Source organism: Cibotium barometz, chromosome 54 (assembly GCF_041138505.1).
Source record: "Cibotium barometz isolate CiBa-2024 chromosome 54, ASM4113850v1, whole genome shotgun sequence".
Taxonomy (NCBI): Eukaryota; Viridiplantae; Streptophyta; class Polypodiopsida; order Cyatheales; family Cibotiaceae; genus Cibotium; species Cibotium barometz.
This window is the reverse complement of record NC_141099.1, coordinates 29,241,370-29,265,496: the sequence shown is the minus strand read 5'-3', so window position 1 is coordinate 29,265,496 and position 24,127 is coordinate 29,241,370. Positions and strand designations below refer to the sequence as shown.

Below are 24,127 nucleotides of genomic sequence, written 5' to 3'. Positions count from 1 at the left end.
AAATCAGCCACCACTAAGTCATACTACTATGTATATGCTAAGGTGTACAACAACATGCATTTGTATGGAGAGGGAGTAGTCAAAAATTTTGAGCCTTTCTTTGCCTCCTTGTAAGAGAGCTAGACACTGCCCTCGAGTCAAATGTAAGATCCTCTCACAACTGGCATCTACAACACTTCCAATTGAGAAATTTGTAGCAAATGTCTTCTATACTTGGCATGTAAAAATGAAGTTTCTTCTAATGAAAGAAGGGGTCTGGGGCATTGTTAAAGTCTAATTCCTAAGCCCAACACAAGAAATGAAAGTTTCTTCTAACGAAAGAAGGGGTTTGGGGCATTGTTAAAGGTCTAATTCCTAAGCTCACCACAAGACAAAGAGCTTGCTTGGAAAACAAAGGATGATAAAGCCCTAGCCACCATGACTGCTCTAGGACTAGATGATAGTTATATGTATCATGTTGGGGACTTTGACAACTCTTCCGAAGCAGCTTGGGAAAATTTGGATAAAGCCTCTAGAGCCTAGGGTCTCAATAGCAAGATTTTCTAGCTTAAACATGAAAATGGAAGATACATTAGCATCTCAGATTAGTAAGATGAAAAGCCTAATGGCCTAGCTTGTTGCCATGAAGGAAGAAGTTATGGAAAATGATGCTATTGCTATATTACTACTTAAGTCCATGGCTCCTGAATTTGATAATATTATGCCTACTTTAAAATACATGAAGCAACCCACTCTTAAAGGCATTGAGAGTGCCTTGCTTGAGGAGAAAAAAGAGATCAAGAGTAAACTTGGGGTTGTAAACTTTGACACTAGTGCTTGCTTCACCAAAAACCAATCAATGAACAAAGGAAATTTGACAACTTCAAAATGCACACATTGTGGAAGACTTGGGCATATGCTCAAGGACTGTAGGTACAAAGACAAGCCAAAGCTAGTTCCATTAATTGAACACCTACCAGATCTTTGAGAAAGCTTAGAAGATGTATAAATGGCCAAGTCTAATAAACTCTAGTCATTAGAGCTACAACAACCCTACATTAAAAAGTTACTAGTTAATTTAGCATAGAAAAAGGATTCTTAAAGGAGGTGTATAGCACTATTAGAGTGAAAAAAAAGAGCTCCCACTTTCTTCACACACTTTTGAGCTTGTAGGCTTCATGAATAGATTAGGTGGAGAGGGATTCACAATAGCAAAGCTAGAGGATTACGAAGACACTTGCATATGCACTGTAGGTTTTCTAAAAGTCAGCTTTAGCAAAATAACAATCATAGTTTTTTACACGAGCAAAGAGGGAATGCCCTGTGGTGAGATTGATTATGGGGAAACATATGCTCCTACAACCAAGATGACAACCATCGACTTCATCATGGATGGAAAGTGTACACTGCAGATAGGAGAAGTGTATCAAATGGAAGTTGGATAGGAGAAGTGTATCAAATGGAAGTTAGATAGGAGAAGTGGAATCACTCAAGATGACAACCATCGACTTCATCAAATGGAAGTTAGATAGGAGAAGTGGAATCACTCAAAACACTTCCACATTATTATTATTTTTTTGATTTTTGGAGGGCTACTATTATAATTTTTTTGATTTTTGGAGGGCTACTATTATTTATTTTTTGGATAATTATATTTAGAATTAGGGATTAATTTTATTTCTACATTTCGTTTATGCTTTGCACGCTCTGTCAAGGTCAGCTATGGCGATGTGTTCTCTCCCAGGTTGGTTCCACCGTCTTAGGATTTCTTTCTGTTTCGATTTTTCCCTGCATCTTCTTCGACTTTGTTATAATTCTCTGCTTTTCTGTGCAAAAAACGAAACATAGGGTTTTTCTTTCTGCCTTTTTCTTCTTGACATGAAGACAGGATTCAGAACCCAACGGCAAGAATTGAAACCCATCTTTTCTTGGACAGAATTCCTCGATCAAGCTTTGGTGCCCGATCCGAAGTGGTTAGGTAAAACTGGAGCCAGCTCAACGCCCATATATTGGTAGAGCGACCCGCACATGCTTGCCAATGCTGCTGACATGATTTGGAAAAATTCAAGGTACTTTTTTTGTGCTGCTGATACTGATAAAAGCTCCTTTTCATGATATAAAGTGTGGTGAAGAGGGTGGTTCCCGAGGGGTTCTGTGGTCCGGAGGCACTGATGCCTGCCTGCTGCTTGTATGGCACTGAGGACATAGTCGCGCATCTGGTGGCATACAAGCACTGCTGCTCCTGCAAAAACCTGCTCCCAGTTCTGATCTGCTATTGGCTCATTTGCTCACGGCCAGAATGCATTCACTTTCTGGCCTAGCGTGTCCAAAATAAAAATATGCATCCAGCGCACCAATCCTGGAGTTATCTGAATTTCCATACCAGCAGTATTACTAGCAAATCCACTCCCCATCTCCCACACTTCATAGGACAGCATGGGCAGCACTGTAAGCGATGTCCTGCGCCACTTGTGCCACCTCCTCTTGTTGTTCAGCCTACGCCACCAGCAAGCAGCACCACCTGCCAGCGACAAGCACCACCAACTCTAGCTCTAGCCAACAGCACTAACTGCCGCCAAACATCACTGCCCGCTGCCCTGAGCAGCTCAGCCAGCCTTTCTCTGAAATCCTCACCCTGAGGGGTTTGACAGTCAAGTGCCACATACATCCGACGTTTCTTTTTCGAGATTATTTTTCGACATTGGGCATTGAGGTTCCTTTGGGTATCTGTAAGGTTCAGGATTTGATTCAGACCTTGGACATTGATACTAGCCCGGTGTGAGACTCTTGTGGGTCATCCTTGTGGTGTGCTTGGCATCATAGATCTTGTGCCGACACCAACTTCAGCCCCGACCTCGTCATCAACATATTTGTTTGATATTGTATTCATTTGTTGTATTGGTCTTGACTTGGAAAAGCCCGTGGATTGCTCCTAAAATAAATTCCTGAAAGGGGGCGGGGCCTACTACCATTTGATTGTGTCAGTGTTTTTCAAGCACTTTTGGTGCTTCATATCCCCACATCTTGGTCTTCATCTTCCGTTGCCATGGATGAAAAATGATATGAGGATATCCTTTCAAAGAATGAGGTCCCCGAGCCTGGCTGTTGTCCACCTAGGGCTGCTTGACACCACCAAAAAACAGGTGCCTGCCCGCCCTTCTTTTTTTACATGGGTTGCCCTTTCAAAGACTAAGAGTGTTCTAATTCCACTCATCAAAAACAGCACACAAAGTCAAAGAAATTCAAACATACGTTTGTATGCAATGCACAAGTAATTTCTCTCCTGTTCATGGATTGTCCTATCTGGTTTTATCGGAAATCGTGCTGAGCTATCTGGCTCCCAAGGAAAACCGAGCAGACTATCACTCAAGGCCATCTGGTCACTAGGATTGCCCGAGAATTCATCAATAGTCATCTGGGTCATCTGGTTGCATTGACCATCCGACTATAAAATCCAATACAGTCTTCTGGGCCGTCTGGTCGCGATGACCGCTCGATTGTGAAATCCAATACAGTCATCTCGGCCATTTGGTCAGAATGACAGCCCGACTGTGAGATCCAAAATATTTGGCATCGTTGCCGTTGAATGGGTCATTTGGCATCGTTGTCTCCCATATACAAATGTTGCTCCTTGGGCTTTCAGACATCATTGCTACCCAAAACTAGAGCATGTCCAATTAACCATTATATAAACAAGATAATAATCAATTCCATTGCAATATGAATATATATAGTGAAGAGGGCTAGAGGTACAATCCCTTCCTCTTAAATTTGTCTTGTTTACAAGACATCTAAGTTTGTACTTCAAATACATCTGGACCAACCGCTTTCTCATAAGCTCGGAATATATTTAGATAGTCCTTGAAGTACTCTTCTGGCATCCATTTTGCATCCATAGGCAAATAATTCTTAAACTTCAAGTGGAACTTTCTGACTACTGTCTTTTTTCTTTTTCTCAGGAATGGAATACAGTCTATTCTGGTTGCAATATTTCTTCTTGTTTTTCCACCTCTGGTGGATCTGTAATATAGGCTCCTCTGGGGATAGAGATGGTCTGATTTAGATTGGACTGGAGAACTGGATACTTGTCGTTCGACCACTGGTTATGTTTTTTCACTTGGGTCGAGAGCCATTTCATGGAGCAATAAAAAGCAGCCTATTGTGGTGCTTTCCTCTACAAAGGCAAAGTATCGTGTAGTTTGTTATGTTGCCTGTGAGAGGCGATTTGGTTGCGGAGATTATTGGGAGAACTTGGCTTTCCTCCTACCGGAGCTACTCTTCTTTGGTGTGACAATTAGAGTTGCATCGCCATTCCCAAGAACCCTGTGTTTCATGCTCGTACAAAACACATTGAGATTCAGTATCACTATATTCGTAAATGGATTCTTGCTAGAGATTTGCGTTTGGAGTATTGTCCTTTAGCAAAGAATGTAGTAGATTTGTTCATCAAGCTTGTGTCTTAGGCTTCCTTGGCTCCTCATCTTTGGCTTCTTGGAGCTTGTTCAGCATCGAGTGTTATGATATTCATCCCCATATTTTGGTCATGTATTTGCTCATATTTGATCCCTTTTATGGCCCTTGGTTGTGGGTTAGCCACCCGCATTTTCTCCCATTTTTTTCCCTTTTTTCTTGGATTTTTCTTGGATTTTTCTTGGGTTGGGTGAGCCTGCTCCAGTCAGCCAGCTCATATGGTCGAGTCGGTCAGCCCCATCTTACCTATTTATAGATGGGCTGGCCTCTCTCCTTTTAGTCATTGATGTGTGGTTCATGTGTTGACACACTCTCACCTTTTGTATCCTTCACTTATGAGACTAGTTTGTCTCTTGCTCGGGTTCATCTCTCTCTCTCTCTCTCTCTCTCTCTCTCTCTCTCTCTCTCTCTCGCACTCTCAGAGCAGCACACTCTAGTGCGCATCTACCGCTCCGTGCACTCTTTCACTAACAATGTCCTAAATCTTGGCTGCAACTCTAGATTAGCATGTCCATGTGGCATGCACATGACGTCCCCTCTTGCTAAACTTGGTGATGGGCTTCCAACTTCTGACCATGGATTGACTATCATCATCCCTTGGTCTCCTCATGGATTCCCACTGTCATTCTTCTAAGCCTGGCAAGCTAAGTACTAAAAACCTTGCCATACCCTGATTCCACTCCAAAGTCTGGTGTAGATCTGTGCATGTGTCCCATGTGTCCCCTAGCCCTTCATGCCTTGTTTTGAACACTTTCTTTGGTCTTCTTTTCTTGAGTATCGAGTCTAGTATCCCCACTCCACCCCTATCATCCCTTGGAACCATTTTCCCAAAAACCTTTCTTGGTATGCCCCAAGTGGCATCCGACCATAGTCACATGGGAACGCCGTTCCACTGTTGTGGAACGGGGGAACGTGGAGGAAGCCACCTTGGGAACGGTGGAACGTGGAGCTACGTGGCTTTTATTTATTTTTTCCCTCATGCGCGAAACGGCGACGTCAATGTTTTTTTTTCTCCACGGGCAGCGTAATAGCGTATCTTGTTTTCTTTTTTTTGGGTTACGGGTGCCCAACGTTTTGGGCACCCTTTAAAAAAGGCCCAAAATTTGGGCCTTTTTTAAAGGGTGCCCAAAACGTTGGGCACCCGTAACCCTTAAAAAAAAGAAAAGACGATACTTGCTTCGAGCGCCGCTGCCGACCCCTAAAAAAAACAAATCAAAAAACGAAATCAACGAATAGATTATGCAACGTTCAAAAAAAACGACGACCTGCAGGCTGCCAGGCTGCCCTGCAACGTTCATAAAAAAAAAACGTCAATATCAACGTTAAAAAAAAAAACGTACCTCTCTGGAGTCTGAGAACTTATAAAATCCAGTGCAGCTGCAAGTACAGTGTGCAATGTGCATAGCCAAGTACAATCTCTCTCTCTCATAGCCAAGTACAATCTCTCTCTCTCTCTCTCTCATAAGGGAACCAAGACAGCTTTCTCTCTCTCATAGCCAACTTCCAAGTACAATCTCTCTCTCAATTTTCAAAGCCAACTTCCAAGTACAATCTCTCTCTCTCTCTCTCTCTCTCTCTCTCATATAATGCCTCCTAAGGGAACCAAGAGAGCCAAGAAGAACGAAGCATGGTCATGGTGGGATGAGGTGGATATTCTTGAGGCCAATCAAGGCGGAGGAGCTAGGAAGTGGAAATGTCACTATTGTGGCAGCACCAAACATGGGGGAGTCAACCGAGTTCGAGGTCACCTAATCCATGAGCCGGGACAAGAAATCCAACCATGCTTGTCAATCTCAGCTGAGAAAAAGAGAGAGCTAGAAGCTAGGCATAATGAAGTGATTTTTCGTGCTCCTCCTCCAAGAGCTATGGCTGCGAACCCATCATTCTTTACAACTCCTTCAAGCAACTTCTCCACATCCGTAGGCTCTTCTTCCGTGCATCAACCGCCACCCCCCAAAGGCACGCAAAGAACTCTTGCGGGTTCTTGGAATCCACGCAAACGAGAAGCCGTGGATGCAGCTATTGCAAGGTTCTTCTACCATGACCACATCGCTTTCAATGTGGCAAGGTCCCCTTATTTTCGGGAAATGGTTCGTCTCATTGCTGAATTTGGACCAACCTACACTCCCCCTTCTTCGGAGAGCCTTCGAACCACGCTTTTGGCAAAGGAAAAGGAAGCTGTTGAGCAAGCCATGCAAAACGTCAAGGAAGGGTGGCAACGCAACGGTGTCTCCATCATTAGTGATGGATGGAGTGATAGCCAATCTCACTCCATCCATGGCATCATCGCATACTCTCGAGGGAACACATTTTTTGTGTCTTCCCATGATGCCTCCCCAACGGGCAAGTATGCCGACGTCATCGTGGAGGAGTGGGCAGAGGCAATTGAGCAAGTGGGTCCTCAAGATGTGATCCAGGTCATTGGTGATGGGGAGGCCTCAAATCGAGCTGCAGGCGACCTTCTTTTGGCAAGGTATCCACACATCACATTCACTCCATGCATTGCACATGGCTTGAATAATCTTCTGAAAGACATTGATGGTCTTTCATGGGTAGCACCATGCATAGCAAAGGGAAAAGACATAGTTTCATTCATCACTCGGCACACATTTAGCCTCTCCGAGTTTAGAAAAAGATCCCCAAACTTGGATCTTAAAAAATATTCGGAAACTCGTTTTGCATATAATTTTATTATGCTAGAGAGGCTAGTTGCACTCCATAACATTCTCAAGCAGCTTGTAGTGAGTGATGAGTGGAGCACGTGGCCCACTGCCCGTAGCACACAAGGAACAACTTGTTACACCCACATCATGGATGCTCCTTTGTGGGTGAAGATTGAGCATGTTGTCAACATTACGAAGCCCATTATCTACATGTTGCGTATGGTGGATGGGAAAAAACCTTGCATTGGCAAAGTTTATGAGGGCATGGACAAGATGGTGGAGCGTATCCTTTCTTTGGAGCCCGACACAACAAAGAAGGCAGAACTTCAAAGTTTGTGTCAAGCAAGGTGGGACCGATATCACTCACCAATGCATGCAGCTGCATTTGTGATTGATCCAGAGTTTCAAGGCAAAGGCCAGGAATCGGATGAAGAAGTCACAAATGGCTGGGACAAAATCCTTGCCAGATTGGTGCCTGATGCTACGATGAGAAGCAAGATTAGAATTGATTTGGGAAAGTACAGAGCAAAGACAGGTAATTTTGGTTCAGCAGATGCCCAGCAAGATAGGACACTTATGGGAGGTGCTCTTTGGTGGGAGAACTACGGATCGGGTACTCCAGAGCTACAACGGCTTGCAATGCGCATTCTCAGTCAGAATGCAAGTTCTTCTCCAATTGAGCAACTATGGAGTGTTTTTAGCCATGTTGCCTCGAAGAAGAGAAATCGGCTACTCACTACCAGAACAAATGACCTTGTGTATGTGTCAGCCAACTTGCGACTATTAGCCCAGGTTGCTAGTGGTGACTTTGACCATGAGAGCTTCATAGATATGGAGCCACAGTCTGAGTCGGATGATGACGACCCTCCACCTCCACCTCCACCTCCACCTGCATCGATGCATGATGCATCTATGGATGATCTAGCTGACATCTTTGCACCTATTTGATATCACCTAGGAGTCAGGACTTTAGGTTTCTTTGTTCTTAGCTATCCAGCTTTCACTATGTGGCTGTACATTGTACAAGCTATTGTACTTCTGGTTTTCTAAATATGAACAAGGTCATTGAGTTTGCTATCAAATTCTTGTCTCTTTTTGTCTACTTTCAATTGTATATTTGTCTCCTTTTGCCTGCTTTTAATTGTATATTTGTCTACTCATGTGTATTGAAATATGATAACGTGTCGTTCCGGATCCCGTTCCGGATTGCAAGGGGTCCCGTTCCCGTTCCCGATTGGCCCCTCGTTCCCATATCCGTTCCCGTTCCCTGGTGACTATGCATCCGACTCATAGTGCCACCATTTGGCTCCCTGAACAACAAGGTATCCTTAAATAAATGCAAAGATGGATTCTCAATGGATCTTTCTATGCATTTGGACACTAGTTTTACTGGCGAATCACCCTCAGGATGTCCAGTGTTTGGGCTTTGCTGATATGATTAGTAGTCGAGTGCACGGGTTGGTATCTCCAGAGGATGGAAGCTTTGCTAATATGATCAGTAGCTCTTCTGGCAGTGAGGCCTAGAGGTGGTGATCAGTATGACTGGGAACACTGGTGCTCGGGGTCTAGTATATATAGATCCTTGGGTGTGATACATGGCTTGAGAACGGGGGATTTTGCATATGCATTTCATTTTGTGTATGTGCGGTGATAAAAGATTTATTAGATGCATGACCTGTTTTTGTGTCCTGCATGCTTGCTTATGTCCGGTCACGTAGCGTTGGCGATGGTTAGAACTACTGGCTACGAAGCTGTGTGGATGCCTTTGCTTGTTGATTTTGCAAGTGCCAAAATTGGCCATCGAAAGTCTCGAAATCCATGTTTAGGACTTATGATGGATTTATGAAACATGATATTTCATGGATTGAGGATTTTCTCTGGAATTATTTTGGTGGCCGAAATGCATATAAACTAGCAAAAATGGTTATGGAGCATCAGGCTATCTATGCCTATGAGTGATTCTTATCTCATGTTCCAGACTTGAGCCCACCTCTCCTCCAAGGTGTGGTCAACAGGTAGTGCAAGTGGTCCTGATTTGAGCTTTCGGGCTTTGGATTGGCATTTGTTTGTGTGCCTTGGGGTTTTTGGCTTTGGACTAGCACCTGTTTGTGTGCCTTGATCCATTGTGCTTTGGATTGGCATGTGTTTGTGTGCCTTGAGCTTTCGGGCTCTATACTGGCACCTTTGTATGTCTCTTGAGAGCGCCAGGCGCTAGTATGGGGGCGCCACTGTTGTGCGTGGTCTTAGAATGGAGACATGGATTCTTTTAGTTATATTTGATTTTATGAGATTGTCTCCTCTCGCCCACTTAATAGGACATGAATATACCTTGGATATATGGCTTGAAGCTTAAAGTTGCTGTCAAAGCTTGTTGGGGGGGGGACATCACTAGCCCGGACATTTCCTAGTGTGAAAGGGGTCTACTGGACTCAAGGATGCCCAAATATAAGCTTTGGGAATGGGGGATTATCCAGTACAAAGAGCTAGGCGCTTGAAGTTTGGTCTAGGCCCTTGAGATAGTTCCTTGGACGGAGAGAGAGAGTCAATTAAGCCTAGGTGTTGGGTGTCAAGCATTTAAGTTGTGCCTATGGTTTAAGTGGATAAGTTTAGTGCCTTTAATTAACTGTTTAATCTCATTAAGGTGTCAACGCGGCATTGTGGCCACAATAACGAGGGGGGCTTCTGGGGATTTGAATTCGGGACCTCCCCGCCGTAAGTCACAAGCCCTCACCCTTACCCACTGGCTGAACATGCACCTACTCTTGGGTGGTGATGACATGAGTGGGGGATGTCATAGCACGTAGTCTATGCTATGCACGATGGAGTGAATGATTTGAAGCTTTGTGAGTAGATGCTCATGGATTCAAGATCACACTTAAGTTTGGAAAATAACATGAGCCTCCATTGGTATAGAACTACATAGGATACTATTTTGTTGTCCAGCCTGGCTGCAACTGGGGTGCTTGTGTTTGGCCCAAAATAGCAGAGTAATTGCTGATTTTTTGCTTCAAATGAGCCTTTCTTAGGAATACCAACACAAGGAGCCTGTTTGCTTGTGTGTTTAAGGTGCTCACAAAAATTGTAATCTGTCAGGGATAATGCAGAACCATTTCTTGTATGTCCTTAAATGGTTGTGTATAGCTTATACGTGAAAAATTTATTGCAATTCATTGGCTTTGCTCTATAATACTAGCCTTAGCATGTCTGAGGGTTGGATTTTGCAGGTAGTTCCTAAAATTGCTGCGCTGGAACCTGCATTAGAAGGTACTATTGATTTGTTTTAAGAGCCCAAGTAAGCTACCCAATGTTCGGGGACTCGCATAACCACCCAGTGCGTACTCCATATGAGCTCCGACCAAAAGCAGCAAGCCATGGTGGGCATAACATGACCACTGTGGCATTGAAGCCTCAATCAAGTCCAAATACATCAAATGCTCAAGCGCAAGGGCAAACAAACTCGAGGTCAATTTTCTTGTATTAAGTGGTATTAGGTGGGATGTTTTTCTTAAGTTGCAATGCGGGAGGAGCAGGCCTATCTATAGGATTTTTGCCCCTCCTATAGCAGGCCAGCCTGCTCATGATTTATTCCCCCTTTTTGCCCTTTTTTAAGGGCTAATTGCTTGGCTACCCTTGACGCCCTGGGCGCCTAGCCGGGGCTGCTTTGGGGCTCCCAATCAAAGCCAATGCTAGGCAATAATCTTCTTCCTCTCAGAGGGTATGGGAATCGTTGAGTTCTTAAAGTAATGATGTTGTAAGATGGTCATGTTCCACTCACGATCTCTTGTGTCCTTCCAGTTTGCAAGATTGGAAATCACAAATCAGATTGCCCCCTCCAGATTCACGCTACAAGACTGAGGTTCGGTCTTTACTTGCTTTCTTCCTCTCGTAATTTTTTCAGCTCTTCTTTGTTTAAATTTAAGTGTCGGATACCTCATGGGCAGCATGGTACAATAGCAAGGGCTTGCCGTAAGAATGCTAAAAGCTCTTTTTCTGATGCAGGATGTAACAGCTACAAAGGGCAATGAATTCGAGGATTACTTCTTAAAGCGCGAGCTGCTCATGGGCATTTACGAGAAAGGGTACGAGAGGCCCTCCCCCATCCAAGAGGAAAGCATACCCATTGCTTTGACAGGAAGTGATATACTAGCAAGAGCTAAGAATGGAACTGGGAAAACTGCGGCTTTTTGTATTCCAGCAATCGAGAAGACAGATCCAAGTAAAAATGTGATCCAAGGTGAGCATTTCACTGGTTTATGTGTGTATCAAATCATAAAATCTGTGATGCATGCAGTTATGAGTTAAGTACTGTGGCATCTATGTTTATATGTATAATAAGTTTATGAGTATACTGTGGCATCTATGTATGTATGTAAAGTACTGTGGCATCTATGCATGTATACAATTTTTATGAGTAATGCACTCATGAACATACATACATACATACATACATACATATGCATATGCACATATTCATGCATGCATACATATATACATGACAAACATATGCACACACATTCATACTCACACATTTACAAACACAAATGTATGTATATGCATGCATATTATACATACATACATTACATTGTCGTGTACGTATGTATGTACTTATGCATGTGTGCATCCAATGTGTGTGTGTGTGTGTGTGTGTGTGTGCACGTGCATGCGTTCTCATGAGTGCTTGTGCGTATTAACATTTTTATCCATTTTTGAAAGGTCTGTATTGGGAATCTCAACTACTTTAATAAAAAGTAAATCATTGCTTGCAGCCCTCCTGCTAGTACCCACCCGAGAGCTAGCTTTGCAAACATCACAAGTGTGCAAAGAGCTTGCCAAACATTTGAGCATTCAGATCATGGTTACGACAGGTGGGACAAGCTTGAAGGATGATATAATGCGGCTGTATCAACCAGTCCACATTCTTGTGGGTACTCCTGGAAGAGTTTTAGACTTGACCAAGAAAGGGGTGTGCAATTTAAGTGAGTGTACAATGCTGGTTATGGACGAGGTATGATTGTTGTGTGCACTTGAGTACTCCTATTCTTGAGCATCTTTCACAAGCAAGTGGTCCTGATTTGTTGTTTGCAAGGAGCCAGGATCTGGCAGGGGTCCTATGGTGAGCACCCTGCCCCCTCATCCACACCAAAGGATGACGATTTTTGAAAATCAAGAAAGTAGTGTTGTCTGTTTGCTGTGTTGATTTCAGTCCTGACAGCAATAAATTGCCGATTTTCTAAAATTAAGGAGGTGAGGGATGCTTGCCGAGAGTTTTTGCAGCATACAAGATAGATAATGACCTAACGTATTAGAGTAACCTTCAAAGAAGCCCTCGAGGAGCCACTAGTAAACACCCATGTGTCATAACATCCAGCCCAATCAGAGTCGGTGAAAGCATGCAATTGAATATCACCTCCCTTAGCATAGAATAGCTCAAGGCACTGAGTGCTCTATAAGTATCGGAGTACTCGCTTGGCAGCCTGCCAATGCTTACTCCTGGGACTAGGACTGTGCATAAACTTGCTCAACTAGGAGACCCTAAACTGAATGTCTGGTCCCATATTGCATAGATAGATGAGGCACCCAATAGCCCGCTGATAAAGTGATGCATCAATTGGTGAATGTGTATCTTGGAGATTGAGCCTAACACTTGTCTCTACTGGTGTAGCAGCAGGCTTACAGTCTTCAAGACCAAACCGTGTAAGCAATCTCTGTATGTACTTTGATTGCAACATCACAGTACCATCATCACGCTGCAGAAAGTGGATGCCCAAATAGAATGCAACGAGCCCAAATCTATCATCTCAAATGACACGTAATTCAGCCTTGAAGGTTGAAATCTTCTCCTCATTAGGATCCGTGAGCAGCATGCCATCAACGTATAAAACGATGGGGAAAAAACAATTCTTACTCCTCTTTATATAGAGAAAACTCTAAGTTGGACTGTTGCAAAAACCATTTGCAACCAAGTATGCGTTTATCTTCTCATACCATGCTTTGGGAGCTTGCTTAAGGCCATATAAATCTTTTCTTAACATGCATACTTCAAACTCATGTCTCTTCTGAACAAAACCACGAGACTGAGATACATAAACCGTCTCATGCAACTCACCATTCAAGAAGGCAGTCTTGATATCCAACTGATGTACATTCCATCCATGATGCACTGCCAATGCAATAATACACCGGATTGTAGTCATACGAGATGTGTGGGAGAAATGGTTCATCATAATCTATGCCCTTCTCTTGAGCAGAACCCTTGTAAACAAGCCTTGTCTTGTAGTGGTCAACGCTACCATCAGCTTTATGCTTAAGCTTATAAACCCACTTTGTCTTGTAGTGGTCAACGCTACCATCAGCTTTATGCTTAAGCTTATAAACCCACTTTGTACCAATGGACTTTTTACCAGAAGGCAAATGTGCCAAATACCAAGTGTTATTTTTGAGGATTAAGTCGTACTCATCCTACATGGCCTGCATCCAATGATCATTTTCCCGTGTTTCCTCAAGGGAAACATGTTCCTCTTCATTGTATATACTGGCCAATGAGAGCATGATCCACCAAAGAATAAGATGCGTGATGAGAGCTTGCATGTGTCTTGCTAATAAGATATGGGTGGAGGAGGGGGGGCAACGGAGACGTTGAGGGTGTGTTGGGCTAAGGTTGGGGAACCCATCACATAGTCAACTGTACTAGAGCCCCCTTTATGGGGAAAGCATGTGAGACCTCCTAAGATGGGCCAACTGCTCTTGCCGTTATATATGATGAGAGAGAGAGAGTTTCCTTTTCACATTGACAACTGTGCATAAATTACAGGCGGACAAGCTTCTTTCTCCAGAGTTTCAACCTCTTGTTGAGCAGCTTATTGGGTTCTTTCCACGGAGTCGGCAAATCTTACTCTTTTCGGCAACATTCCCTGTGACAGTGAAATCTTTTAAGGATAAGTTCCTTCAAAAACCATATGTCATCAATCTAATGGATGAGTTGACATTGAAGGGCATTACTCAGTTTTATGCATTTGTGGAGGAAAGGCAAAAAGTACATTGCCTAAACACCCTTTTCTCCAAGGTATGTAATGGAGAGCTTGTTTTGATCATGGTACCTTATCTGTTCTTGTGTGTGTTTTCTTTTGGTAATAGTGGTGTCGGCTTTTCACCTTGCAGCTTCAGATAAATCAGTCCATCATATTCTGCAACTCTGTCAATCGTGTAGAGCTTCTTGCTAAAAAGATAACGGAGCTTGGCTACTCTTGCTTTTACATTCACGCGAAGATGGTACAGTCACACCGAAATAGGGTTTTTCATGACTTCCGGAATGGCGCATGCCGGAACCTTGTTTGTTCAGGTTGTGTCCTCCCCCCTACCTCTCTTGGATATGATGTGACTTGAGAGAGAGAGAGAGAGAAAGAAAGAAAGTTGTATTAACGTCTACTAGAGGCCGAACTCGACCTATGAGACAAATCAATGTACAACTGTCAATGTCTTCTAGATGTCCAGAAAAAAAAAGGATAAAATGAACATGAAATAAACTATGAAAGTACTAAGCTAGTGGGGGGGTGTGATGGATGGAGCACTACTGCTAGAGGCTCAGTATGCAACCTATATGCGCAGGGGGGGGGGAGAGAGAGAGAGAGAGAGTTTTTTTTTTTTTGGGGGGGGGGGGATGATAGAGACATGAGGGGTTAGGCTGACATGCCATGTAAAAGAGGGGAGCTGGGGATAAGGGGGAGAGGCGGTGATGTGGCTTGTGACGCCCATTTCTCTTCGTCCCTTTTTTGTGTGTTTGTATTTCTCTCTATCATCACTAGTTGAAGCTACATGTGCATATGACAAAGGAATGCTTTTTGATGTTTCGATCTGCAGATCTTTTCACTAGGGGCATAGACATTCAAGCTGTTAATGTGGTTATCAACTTTGATTTTCCGAAAAATTCAGAGACCTATCTTCACCGGGTAAATTGCCTTGATATCTCTTGGAACTCGCCAGTGTTGATGGTCTTTGCAGATTGAATCAGATTTCATTTGAGAATTGCTATGCAGGTCGGACGTTCCGGAAGGTTTGGACATCTGGGATTAGCTGTAAATCTCATAACCTACGAGGACCGTTTCAACTTGTAAGATTGTCTTTAAAAAATTCCACTCTGGAGTTTTTTTTCATTTATCAAAATTCCGCTTTGCAGTTTATTCACTCATATGTTTCAATTAAATTGCAGGTACAGGATTGAGCAAGAATTGGGTACCGAGATTAAGCCTATACCACCTCAAATTGATCAGGCTATATACTGCCAATGAGCCTTTTAATGGGGTCGGAAAGGGGGTAGGGGGTGTTTGTGGTGGTAGCTCACATATGATCTGTTTCATAGGAAACATGGGAGACGGGTTTGCACACTTCGGCTCAACAATTTGATTATGTACATTGTATGGAGAACTCCTTAGGCATGGATTGAAAAGGGGTAGTACCTGACACAGGATGAATGAGTTGCACAAGTGCCAGTATAATTTTCCTTTTTTTCTTATAGCCAGGATTTCAGGTTGATTTGATGGTATCTCATCGCAAGGGAATAAGTTCATGTAAGTTACGAATATAAAGGCATTGTGTGATTTCTCTCTCTCTCTCTCTCTCTCTCTCTCTCTCTCTCTCTCTCTCTCTCCACACACACACACAGTCTCTGCATGTGTGTGTGTGTGCTATGCTCGAAAATTGTCCTATTCTGTGAGGTTTTGTGCCAATCATCTTTTGCTGCACCACAAGGGCTCACCATGTAGTCATTACTTGTGTTTCAAACCCATCCTACTGCGTCTCTTACATCATGACGTATGCATGAATACATGCATGTACATACATATGTATGGATGTCTGATTACATGTATGTGTGCATGTAAGGATATATAAATGCGTGGATAATGGATGGATGTACATTTGCGCATGCATGCATACACACACAAATACAAGCATGCAATATGTATGTATGTAATGTTTTTGGTATTGCTTTTTGTATGAAGTTTTCAGCATACATGCAGTTAGCTAACAGATTGTTGGGCTCGTATTTTCGGGCTCGTATTTTCTGTTGACTGCAGTTGTGTAAAATGGCACTCTACCTTGCAAGGCAAAGCTCCAATGTTTGCAACGCATGGTGAAAAGCATTGGTGTATATAAGATGCAAGTGTTGCAATTGTAGGAATGGAGATTCTTTGCTGGGCAGAAACGTTGGCAGATAAGCAGACTATCATATTTTTCCATTGCTCTGATGTTTCTGGTGATTTATGTTAAAAACAAAAACATGGTCGCACTATCTTCTTACACAGATGATTAGCTTTGTTACTCAGTAAACGTGGCATGAAACTTTTTCCCAGTTGTGCATGTTATGGCAAACACTGCAGCTTCTAGTGCACAATGCTGGTTGATGTGTTTGATAAGAGGTGTGCACGTTGCACCTGAACATGATTGAAGTTGTCAGGATGCATCCTGTTGAGATAGCTGGTATGTAGACTAAGCATGTTACTATGTTCAACGCTGTAGTAGACCGATCTTTTATGTATGGAATTGAACCTTCATCTGCCTCCTGTTATGGAAAAGGATTCTTATGAGGGGGGGTCATGGGTGTAGCATATGTGAAAATGGCAATGACAATGTAAGGCGAGATCAGTGATGCTAGGTGTAGCCATGGTGTCAATGCTAGTGTCGTCCCTGTTTGGATTGGCTAGATGCCTCTGCCTAAACGGACTATTTTGTGGTAGCATACCCAAGGAGTTCTATTGTAGGAGATTGGAGCCAAGGTTTTCTTTTGAGGATCTAAAACATGTGCATATCATTTGTAGCTTGCTATGATTATGAGTTAAGGTGTCTTGTAAGGATCACATGCTCGAAGGTTGGGGATGTAAGGCTTGAAGCTTGAAATACCGGTGTAATAGAAGCAATCTCCAACCTTAACCAAGCTTAGACCATCAACCTAATGTGACATTTGACCCCTTGATTTCAGATTGCTTTATGTGTTTAATCTGTAATTGATGTATTTATTAGTTAGTCATGTCTAGCGTGTGCATTTGAATGTGTACAAGGAAAGTGTTACAGATAGGAAGAAACTTTGACGACAATCCAAGTGCACCTTTTAACAAATGATTAAAACACCACCACTACGTTAAAGATCTCTACTTACAAATTATCATTATATCCATAGGTTCCATTGCATATCTATCACAATTTGGAGATGACAATAATAACTCAAAATTTTGTGGCATGGTTGAGAGGCAAGCACAATAGCCTATAGGGTACCACTTCATCCATATTAATCTTTTTCGAAGATTAATATGCAAGCCTTGTGTGCACAGCCCTCATTTTGTTTAGACATGTTCTCGTACCTCAATAGATATGACATGTTTGATTTTCTCAAAACTAGACCCATCAAATGTTTCTATTTCCAATACAACAGAGTCCAACATTGATCAAGTTAGCCTTTGATTAACATGGTGGCATGATATTACTTTTACAACTCGTCCAATGGTTGATGGGGAGGGGATTTGCATCAACATATGGCTCTTGTTGCATCATTTGCAAAATCATGTGACCATAATCAAAAGACTTGAGTAAAAGAGATCAAAATTGAAGTGCAAAGAATTGATTAATATGTGGACTAGAAGCCACAAGAAAAGGGATAAAGCATATAAGAAGATACATGTGGAGTAAATTTTCAAACCCGTGTCAACAATTGGTTTGCTACCATATGTTCCAAGGAACAAGTTTACACTTCGAGCGAGCCCAAATTGAGGCTTTTCTAGTGAGGTTCATAGTAGCAAGTGAAGGCAGCCATGATTAAAAGATAGTTATGCTCTTCTCACACTTAAATTAGCACAAGAATTCGATTAAACAAGAATCTAATATCAACAAAAAGAAAGAACTTCTCAATACATATGCCACTCTAAAATGAGCATGTGGATACATCAAAGAGATGTGGGGTGATGTGGTCAGTTCAATCCATTTGGACTAGTCAAAAGTTGGTTGACATATGATGACCTACGATACAACTAACCTTAGGTACTATATATAGATGCACTCAACAACCTCCTTAGTCGTATTGAGATTAACGACTTAGATCTATCTTCACACTATCTTTGTTGCGTTGTATTCTTTTTAGTGCATGACATCTTGTGTTTAGCGTCTTTCTAAATCACCAGCAAAGCTCCTTGTTGGACTAGGTGGGTAGATGCCATTAGTTTATAACTTTGGTTCGCAACAATAATTCAACAACATTCTCCATCTCTCATGTATCTATCCGCATAGTTTTATTTTACTTACATCATATCAGAGCTCAGGCTCTAGATAAGGCTTGTTGGCTAGTGGTTCTTTGGGAGAAAATTTGGAGAAATGGCACAACTTGTAGGCCCAACCACCACCATGGCTTAGAGATCGAAAGTTGGATGCATCCAACTATACACTTTAGAGATAAGGTCCATTGTAGTCTTATGACTTGTGGGAGACCATTATTGGGATTGATGTGAGGCCAAGTGCGATTCTCGATCTGGTAGATTCTACACAAATAATTATGCCACATCATGTTCTTGTTTTGGCGTAGACAAGAAGGGACACATGCTCTATGTGCCGTCATCACTACCATTATAGGACTTTGATTCAATGTACGAATATTGCAGTAGAGGCTTGGGCGATTCTATGGAACTAGTAAGAAATGAAAAATTAGACAAGGATTTGAAACCTCGACCATCATCTAACATCAGAATAGCTTTTTGATGGAGAAACAATCGATCAATTTACTATACGGATAAGATGGAAGTGATTCTTATCAATAAATCAAGTGAAGATTTTATCCCAAAAGTATGATAGCTTGGTCACCTTATTGGACACCTAGGTGATTAATCCTCCTCTGACTTTTAAAGAGTTTAATGCTATGCTCGTGTGGGGGATGGAGTACACAAGAAACAATCATTAAACATTAAAGCACTTGTATAAACCCCTTTAATTAGGATAAGGAACAATAATGATATGCATACAAGCTCAAGAAACCATGAAAAACTAGAAAAATTATTCCTAAACAACTCTCTAATTGGAGACATGAGTGTATAGTCACATCAGAACTTGACATGAAATGAGCCATACGTGAGGAAAAAAACTTCTGTAACCCCTCTTATTTTGGACAGGAGGATAAGAAGAAGATATAGAAATGCTTCTATTGCAACAAGCCCATGGCAAATGCAAACATCAAGAGGTAGATGAGAAGAATGACACCTTGAAACTGCTAAAGGAGTCGAGTAATAATCTTGAGTGGAATTCCAGCTCTTGTAGTAATTGAAGAAATTTATGCAAAGGTAAGAGCATTTTACAACACCCAATGATTTGTAATCATCTTGACATGACCAGCCAAAAGGACTAGTATAGCTTTGTATAACTAGTAGGGGAATCCATCCTGGTAGGGGTCATGAATGATGCTAAATGCCTAGAAAAAGGCACATGTACTATTTCTTTTGAGTCAAGTAATGGTTATACTAGAAAGTTGTTAGACACCATGAGATATCAAGTGGAATTTCCTCTCTGTTGTGGCCATAGCAGATCGTGACATGAGGGTTCACTTAAATCAGGCTGGAACAATCATCTTGGATGCCAGCAAAAATATTGTTGGAAGAGATACAAGGTGCAACAATTTGTATGATTTTTTAGCCCTTTTTACCTGGGCCGATTCGAGCAATAGAAGTAGGCTAGCACTAATAAGCTATGTCATGAGAGATCTGGACACCCGAGTTATGAGGTCTTGAAAGAGATGTGAAAGTCAAAGATTGTAGTGCATTCATACCAACATGTTTAGAGATGTGAAATGCAAGTCTTAAAAGACATGCAGAAGTCTAGGATTGTGGTGCATCTTACTAAAATTTTTAGAGAGATCATCAAATGTAGGTGAAATTTGAGCACCATCTAAGTTTCCTCTAGGATTTGCACATGCTATCTTTGTGGCGAGATGCCTACCACTACACTAGGTCGTTCTTCCTACTTTTTGTTATAATCGATGACTTCAGTACGATGTTGTGGGTGTGTATTCTTCGGGATAAGGCATATGCTTTTTGAAACTTTAAATCATGGCATAAGTTGGTTGAGAATGAGACATGAAAGAAGATGCATAAGTTTTTCATAGATTGGGGTGAAGAGTTTACATCAAGTAGATGCTTTTGGAAACTTTAAATCCTGCCATAAATTGGTCGAGAAATGAGATATGAAAGAAGATGAAGTTTTTCATAGATCGGGGTGAAGAGTTTACGTTAGGTGAATTCAATGCCTATTGGAAGGAGCATGAGATCAAGAGACACTTGATGACTACTCATGCTCCCCTGCGAAATGACATGGCATGCCTACTCAATGCCTACTAGAAGGAGCATGAGATTAAGAGACAAAGATCAAGAGACACTTGACGACTATTCATACTCTCCAGCAAAACGACGTGGTGGAACATTAGAACTCCACGATCATGGAGATGGCACGGAGTATGATAAAGAGGATACCTTTTGGATCGAGGTAGTAAACACTATGATAAGGGTTACACCAAGGCAATGAAGATGGGGATGCCTCCTTAGTAGGTCGACTCTAGTAAGAATCCTTCATTGTTATATTTAAAAATATTTGGATACAATTCTTATATGTATGTTCCAGACTTATCAACAAGGATCAAGTGGGATTCCAAAAGTAAAAAGCGTGTTCTCCTAGGGACAATATGGAGTTGAAGGGTTACAAACTATATGACCTTGAGGCATAGTCCCATCAAGTGGAGGAGGAGGCTCCATCCACTTTCTCCATTAGTGAAGATGTAGCCTAATAGAGACAATAGGCAAGGAAGATTGTGGTTAACACTGATGTGGTGTTCATATAGCACCCCTATTAGGTGGAGGAGGAGGCTCTGTCCATTTTATCCATCACAAATATGTAGCCCAATAGACATAGCCCACGAGATGCAAGTATACAAAACTACTTTATCCTTCATAGAAGATGTAACTTAGTACTGCAGGCTCTCACTTCAATGGAAAAGGGGAGGCTACACCTGTTCCACAACACGAGTCAACCATATCAAAGGATGATATGGTTATCTTACATGTATGTTCTAGACTCATCACCTTGAGGCAAGAAAGATTGTGGAGGTTAGCTGTGACGTGATTGTGAAATAGTCCCATTGAGTGGAGGAGTCATCTTCGTCCACTTTATCCATTAACAAAGATGTAGCCTAATAGAGATAGTAGGCAAGAAAGACTATAGTTGGCTGTGATGTGGTGTTCATAGAACATATGGAGTGAGTAAAGGTACACTTTATGTCATGTGGTATCCAAAGATGGGATCTCTATGGATATCAGTAAAATACAAAAGATCAGTGAGCCACCACCTCCTCAAAACCTTAAATAATTACATTGGTTTTTAGGCCATGTGAACTATTATCGGTGGTATATTGTCGTAAAATTCACAGTCATGGCATTACCTTTGACCACATTGCTATGGAAGAATAATGTGGGTAGATACATGGTGCTGGGAGGCTTTTGAGCTTCTTAAGTATTGATTAGTGGAAGCACCAATCTTAATACCACCATATTAGACTAAAGAATTTCATATTCATGCGGATGCCTCAATGATGGTAGTAGGTTCAGTATTATGCCAATCAGATGATAATAGGGCAGACCATCCTATATATTATGCAAGTAGAAATTTTGTTGATGCAGGAATGAACTACACGACAATAGAAAAGGAACACCTATCAGTGGTATTATCAGTTGAGAAGTTTCGTCACTATCTTCTAGGAAATAAATTCATATTCTATGTCGATCATGAGGCTTTGAAATACCTCTTGAATAAGCCAAAGCTATTTGGACACGTGATTCGATGGATGCTCTTATTTTAAGAGTTTGATTTTCAAGTAGTAACAAAAGCAAGAAAGACGCATGTGTTAGTGGATCATTTATCTAGATTATTGATCGATGATCTAAGGTAGAAGATAATCTTCCCGATAACTCAATTATTTTTAGAGGAAACACAAGTTCTGTGGTATGCGGACATAGCTAATTTTTTGAGCACCGCTCAATATCCAACCACATTAGATAGGAGGGAGAAAAAAACGATTTTGTTGAAAGAAAGATCTTATAGTTTATTGAGGGGGTATCTTTATAAGTATTTCCCTCGAGAAGGAATTTATCGCTAATGTGTGTGTGTGTGTGTGTGAGAATGAAGTTCCCACTATCTTGAGGGCTCTACATGGTGAACTATGTGGAGGGCATCTCATAGCAGGTGATGAGACAACAATGCGGAAGGTACTCCTTGTTTGCAGGGTATTAGTGTAGCCGACCTTATATAAGGATAGTTATTATTATTGTCGTTAGATGATGAGTTGGTCGACCAACAAAACAATTTGCTACTCCATTGACACCAGTCTTAGCAAAGAATCCCTTTGAGAAGTGGGGTATTGATTTGTGGGTCCTATTGGTCCCCCTTCTCGATTTCGATCAAACAGATATATATTAGTCTATGCCGACTAGGTGACAAAATGGGTAGAGGCAAAACCTATAAAGACAGATAGAGTGGTAGACGTAGACAAGTTTCTCTATGAAAACATTATTATATGGTTTGGTTGTCCCATTAGAGCTAGTAATTGATTGAGGTTCTCAATTTTCTAAATGATACGATCACGAAATCAACAATGCCTTATAAGATTAAACATAGGAAATCTACGTCATATTATCTGAGAGAGAACGACCAAGTGGGAGTTACTAATCGTATTCTCTGCTGAATATTGTTTAAGATGGTAGTAGCTGAGAGCATACGGGATTGGGATGAATGACTATATGAAGCGATAAGGGCTTACTGGATACTATATAAAGTCACTACACAAAATACTCCATTCAATTTGGTGTACCAAAAAAAAGATAAAGTCACTACACAAAATACTCCATTCGATTTGGTGTATGGGACAGATGTAATATTTCCAATTGAACAAGAAATTCCTACTTTAAGAGTAGCATTAGCTATGTGGTTAGGTGACCATACTTCATTGAATGCTCGATTGTTGAAGTTAGTAAAATTAGATGAGGAGATCTTGATATCTCTTCAAAGTTTAGAGGCTATACAGAAACGTAGAAAAGCTTGGCATGATCACAATATAAAAATTCATAATTTTAAGGAAGGCAATTTGTTGATAGTCGATATTATAAGTTTCCTAGTAAGTTAAGGATTAGGTGGTTAGGACCCTTTAAATTTTTGGAAGTATTCGATAATGGTTCTTTGAGTATTATACTACAAGATTTACAAAAGGAGAATGAATCGTTAAGAGTTAATGAATTCAGGGTTAAACATTATGTGGTTTGAGATTAATATGGTCATCAGGATGCTTAGTTTAGGGTATTCAAAGTATAGGTAAATATATTGTAGGGGATTATGGTTTTTGAGATATGAGGTTTTCTATGTGATGTTGGGAAATGGGGCGACCAGATCTTTTTGATAGATTTTATGTGGAGCAATAGGAGTGCACCTGTTTTGGACGAGGATAGAGCATCATCAAGGTGAGTTCTTTATTCCCTCATTTTGTACACATTCTTTCAATTAATTTTCATCTAGGGGTGAGAAATGCGACGGTATGTTCTTTGTCGATCTATTCTTTCTTTAGCTCCACCTTATTTCCTCTTGTTGAGAGTGTGTGTCATATGTTACAAGCAATGCCATCTTTATGTTGGCAATGCCGTACTTATTTTAGGCTGCAAAAGTCTTAGTAGGCTTAACTCCTCATAGACATGATGAGCATAGCGTATGGAATGTTGTATTGACGTACACGAAGAAGGATAGAGTAACTCAATTGTGTAGAAAGAGAATAACAAATGAAAGTTTGTGACAGTGAGGATGATCATGTGTATTCGAATCTTAATCTTGATAATGATACTTGTGGTGTTAATGTTATTTAAAAACTTTGCATTAGTTAAAATGTTTTACAGTGTGGGTGTGAAGAAAGGGGTAGGATGAATAAAATTTGTGTGTGACAGTGAGCAATTTTTTTTTCT

The 24,127-nt window shown here is 41.4% G+C and overlaps 1 protein-coding gene across 3 annotated transcripts; it reads left to right on the top strand.

Moving 5' to 3' along the window:
• Positions 1 to 1,601: 1,601 nt before the first annotated feature.
• On the top strand, positions 1,602 to 16,644 carry LOC147608018 (DEAD-box ATP-dependent RNA helicase 8). 3 transcript variants are annotated; one of them, XM_086790106.1, is made up of 12 exons: positions 1,652 to 1,723; positions 1,916 to 2,048; positions 10,337 to 10,574; positions 10,908 to 10,968; positions 11,112 to 11,346; positions 11,879 to 12,117; positions 13,924 to 14,175; positions 14,271 to 14,451; positions 14,970 to 15,058; positions 15,146 to 15,219; positions 15,319 to 15,676; positions 16,184 to 16,644. In XM_086790106.1, the coding sequence occupies exons 3-11, from the start codon at positions 10,417 to 10,419 to the stop codon at positions 15,395 to 15,397; spliced, it is 1,368 nt and encodes a 455-aa protein (XP_086646232.1). In that variant the 5' UTR covers positions 1,652 to 1,723; positions 1,916 to 2,048; positions 10,337 to 10,416; the 3' UTR covers positions 15,398 to 15,676; positions 16,184 to 16,644. The 3 variants fall into 3 exon arrangements, with proteins under 3 accessions (XP_086646234.1, XP_086646232.1, XP_086646233.1); XM_086790107.1 differs by having other exon boundaries at positions 1,661 to 1,723; positions 1,868 to 2,048; XM_086790108.1 differs by lacking the exon at positions 10,337 to 10,574 and having other exon boundaries at positions 1,602 to 1,723.
• Positions 16,645 to 24,127: the final 7,483 nt, after the last annotated feature.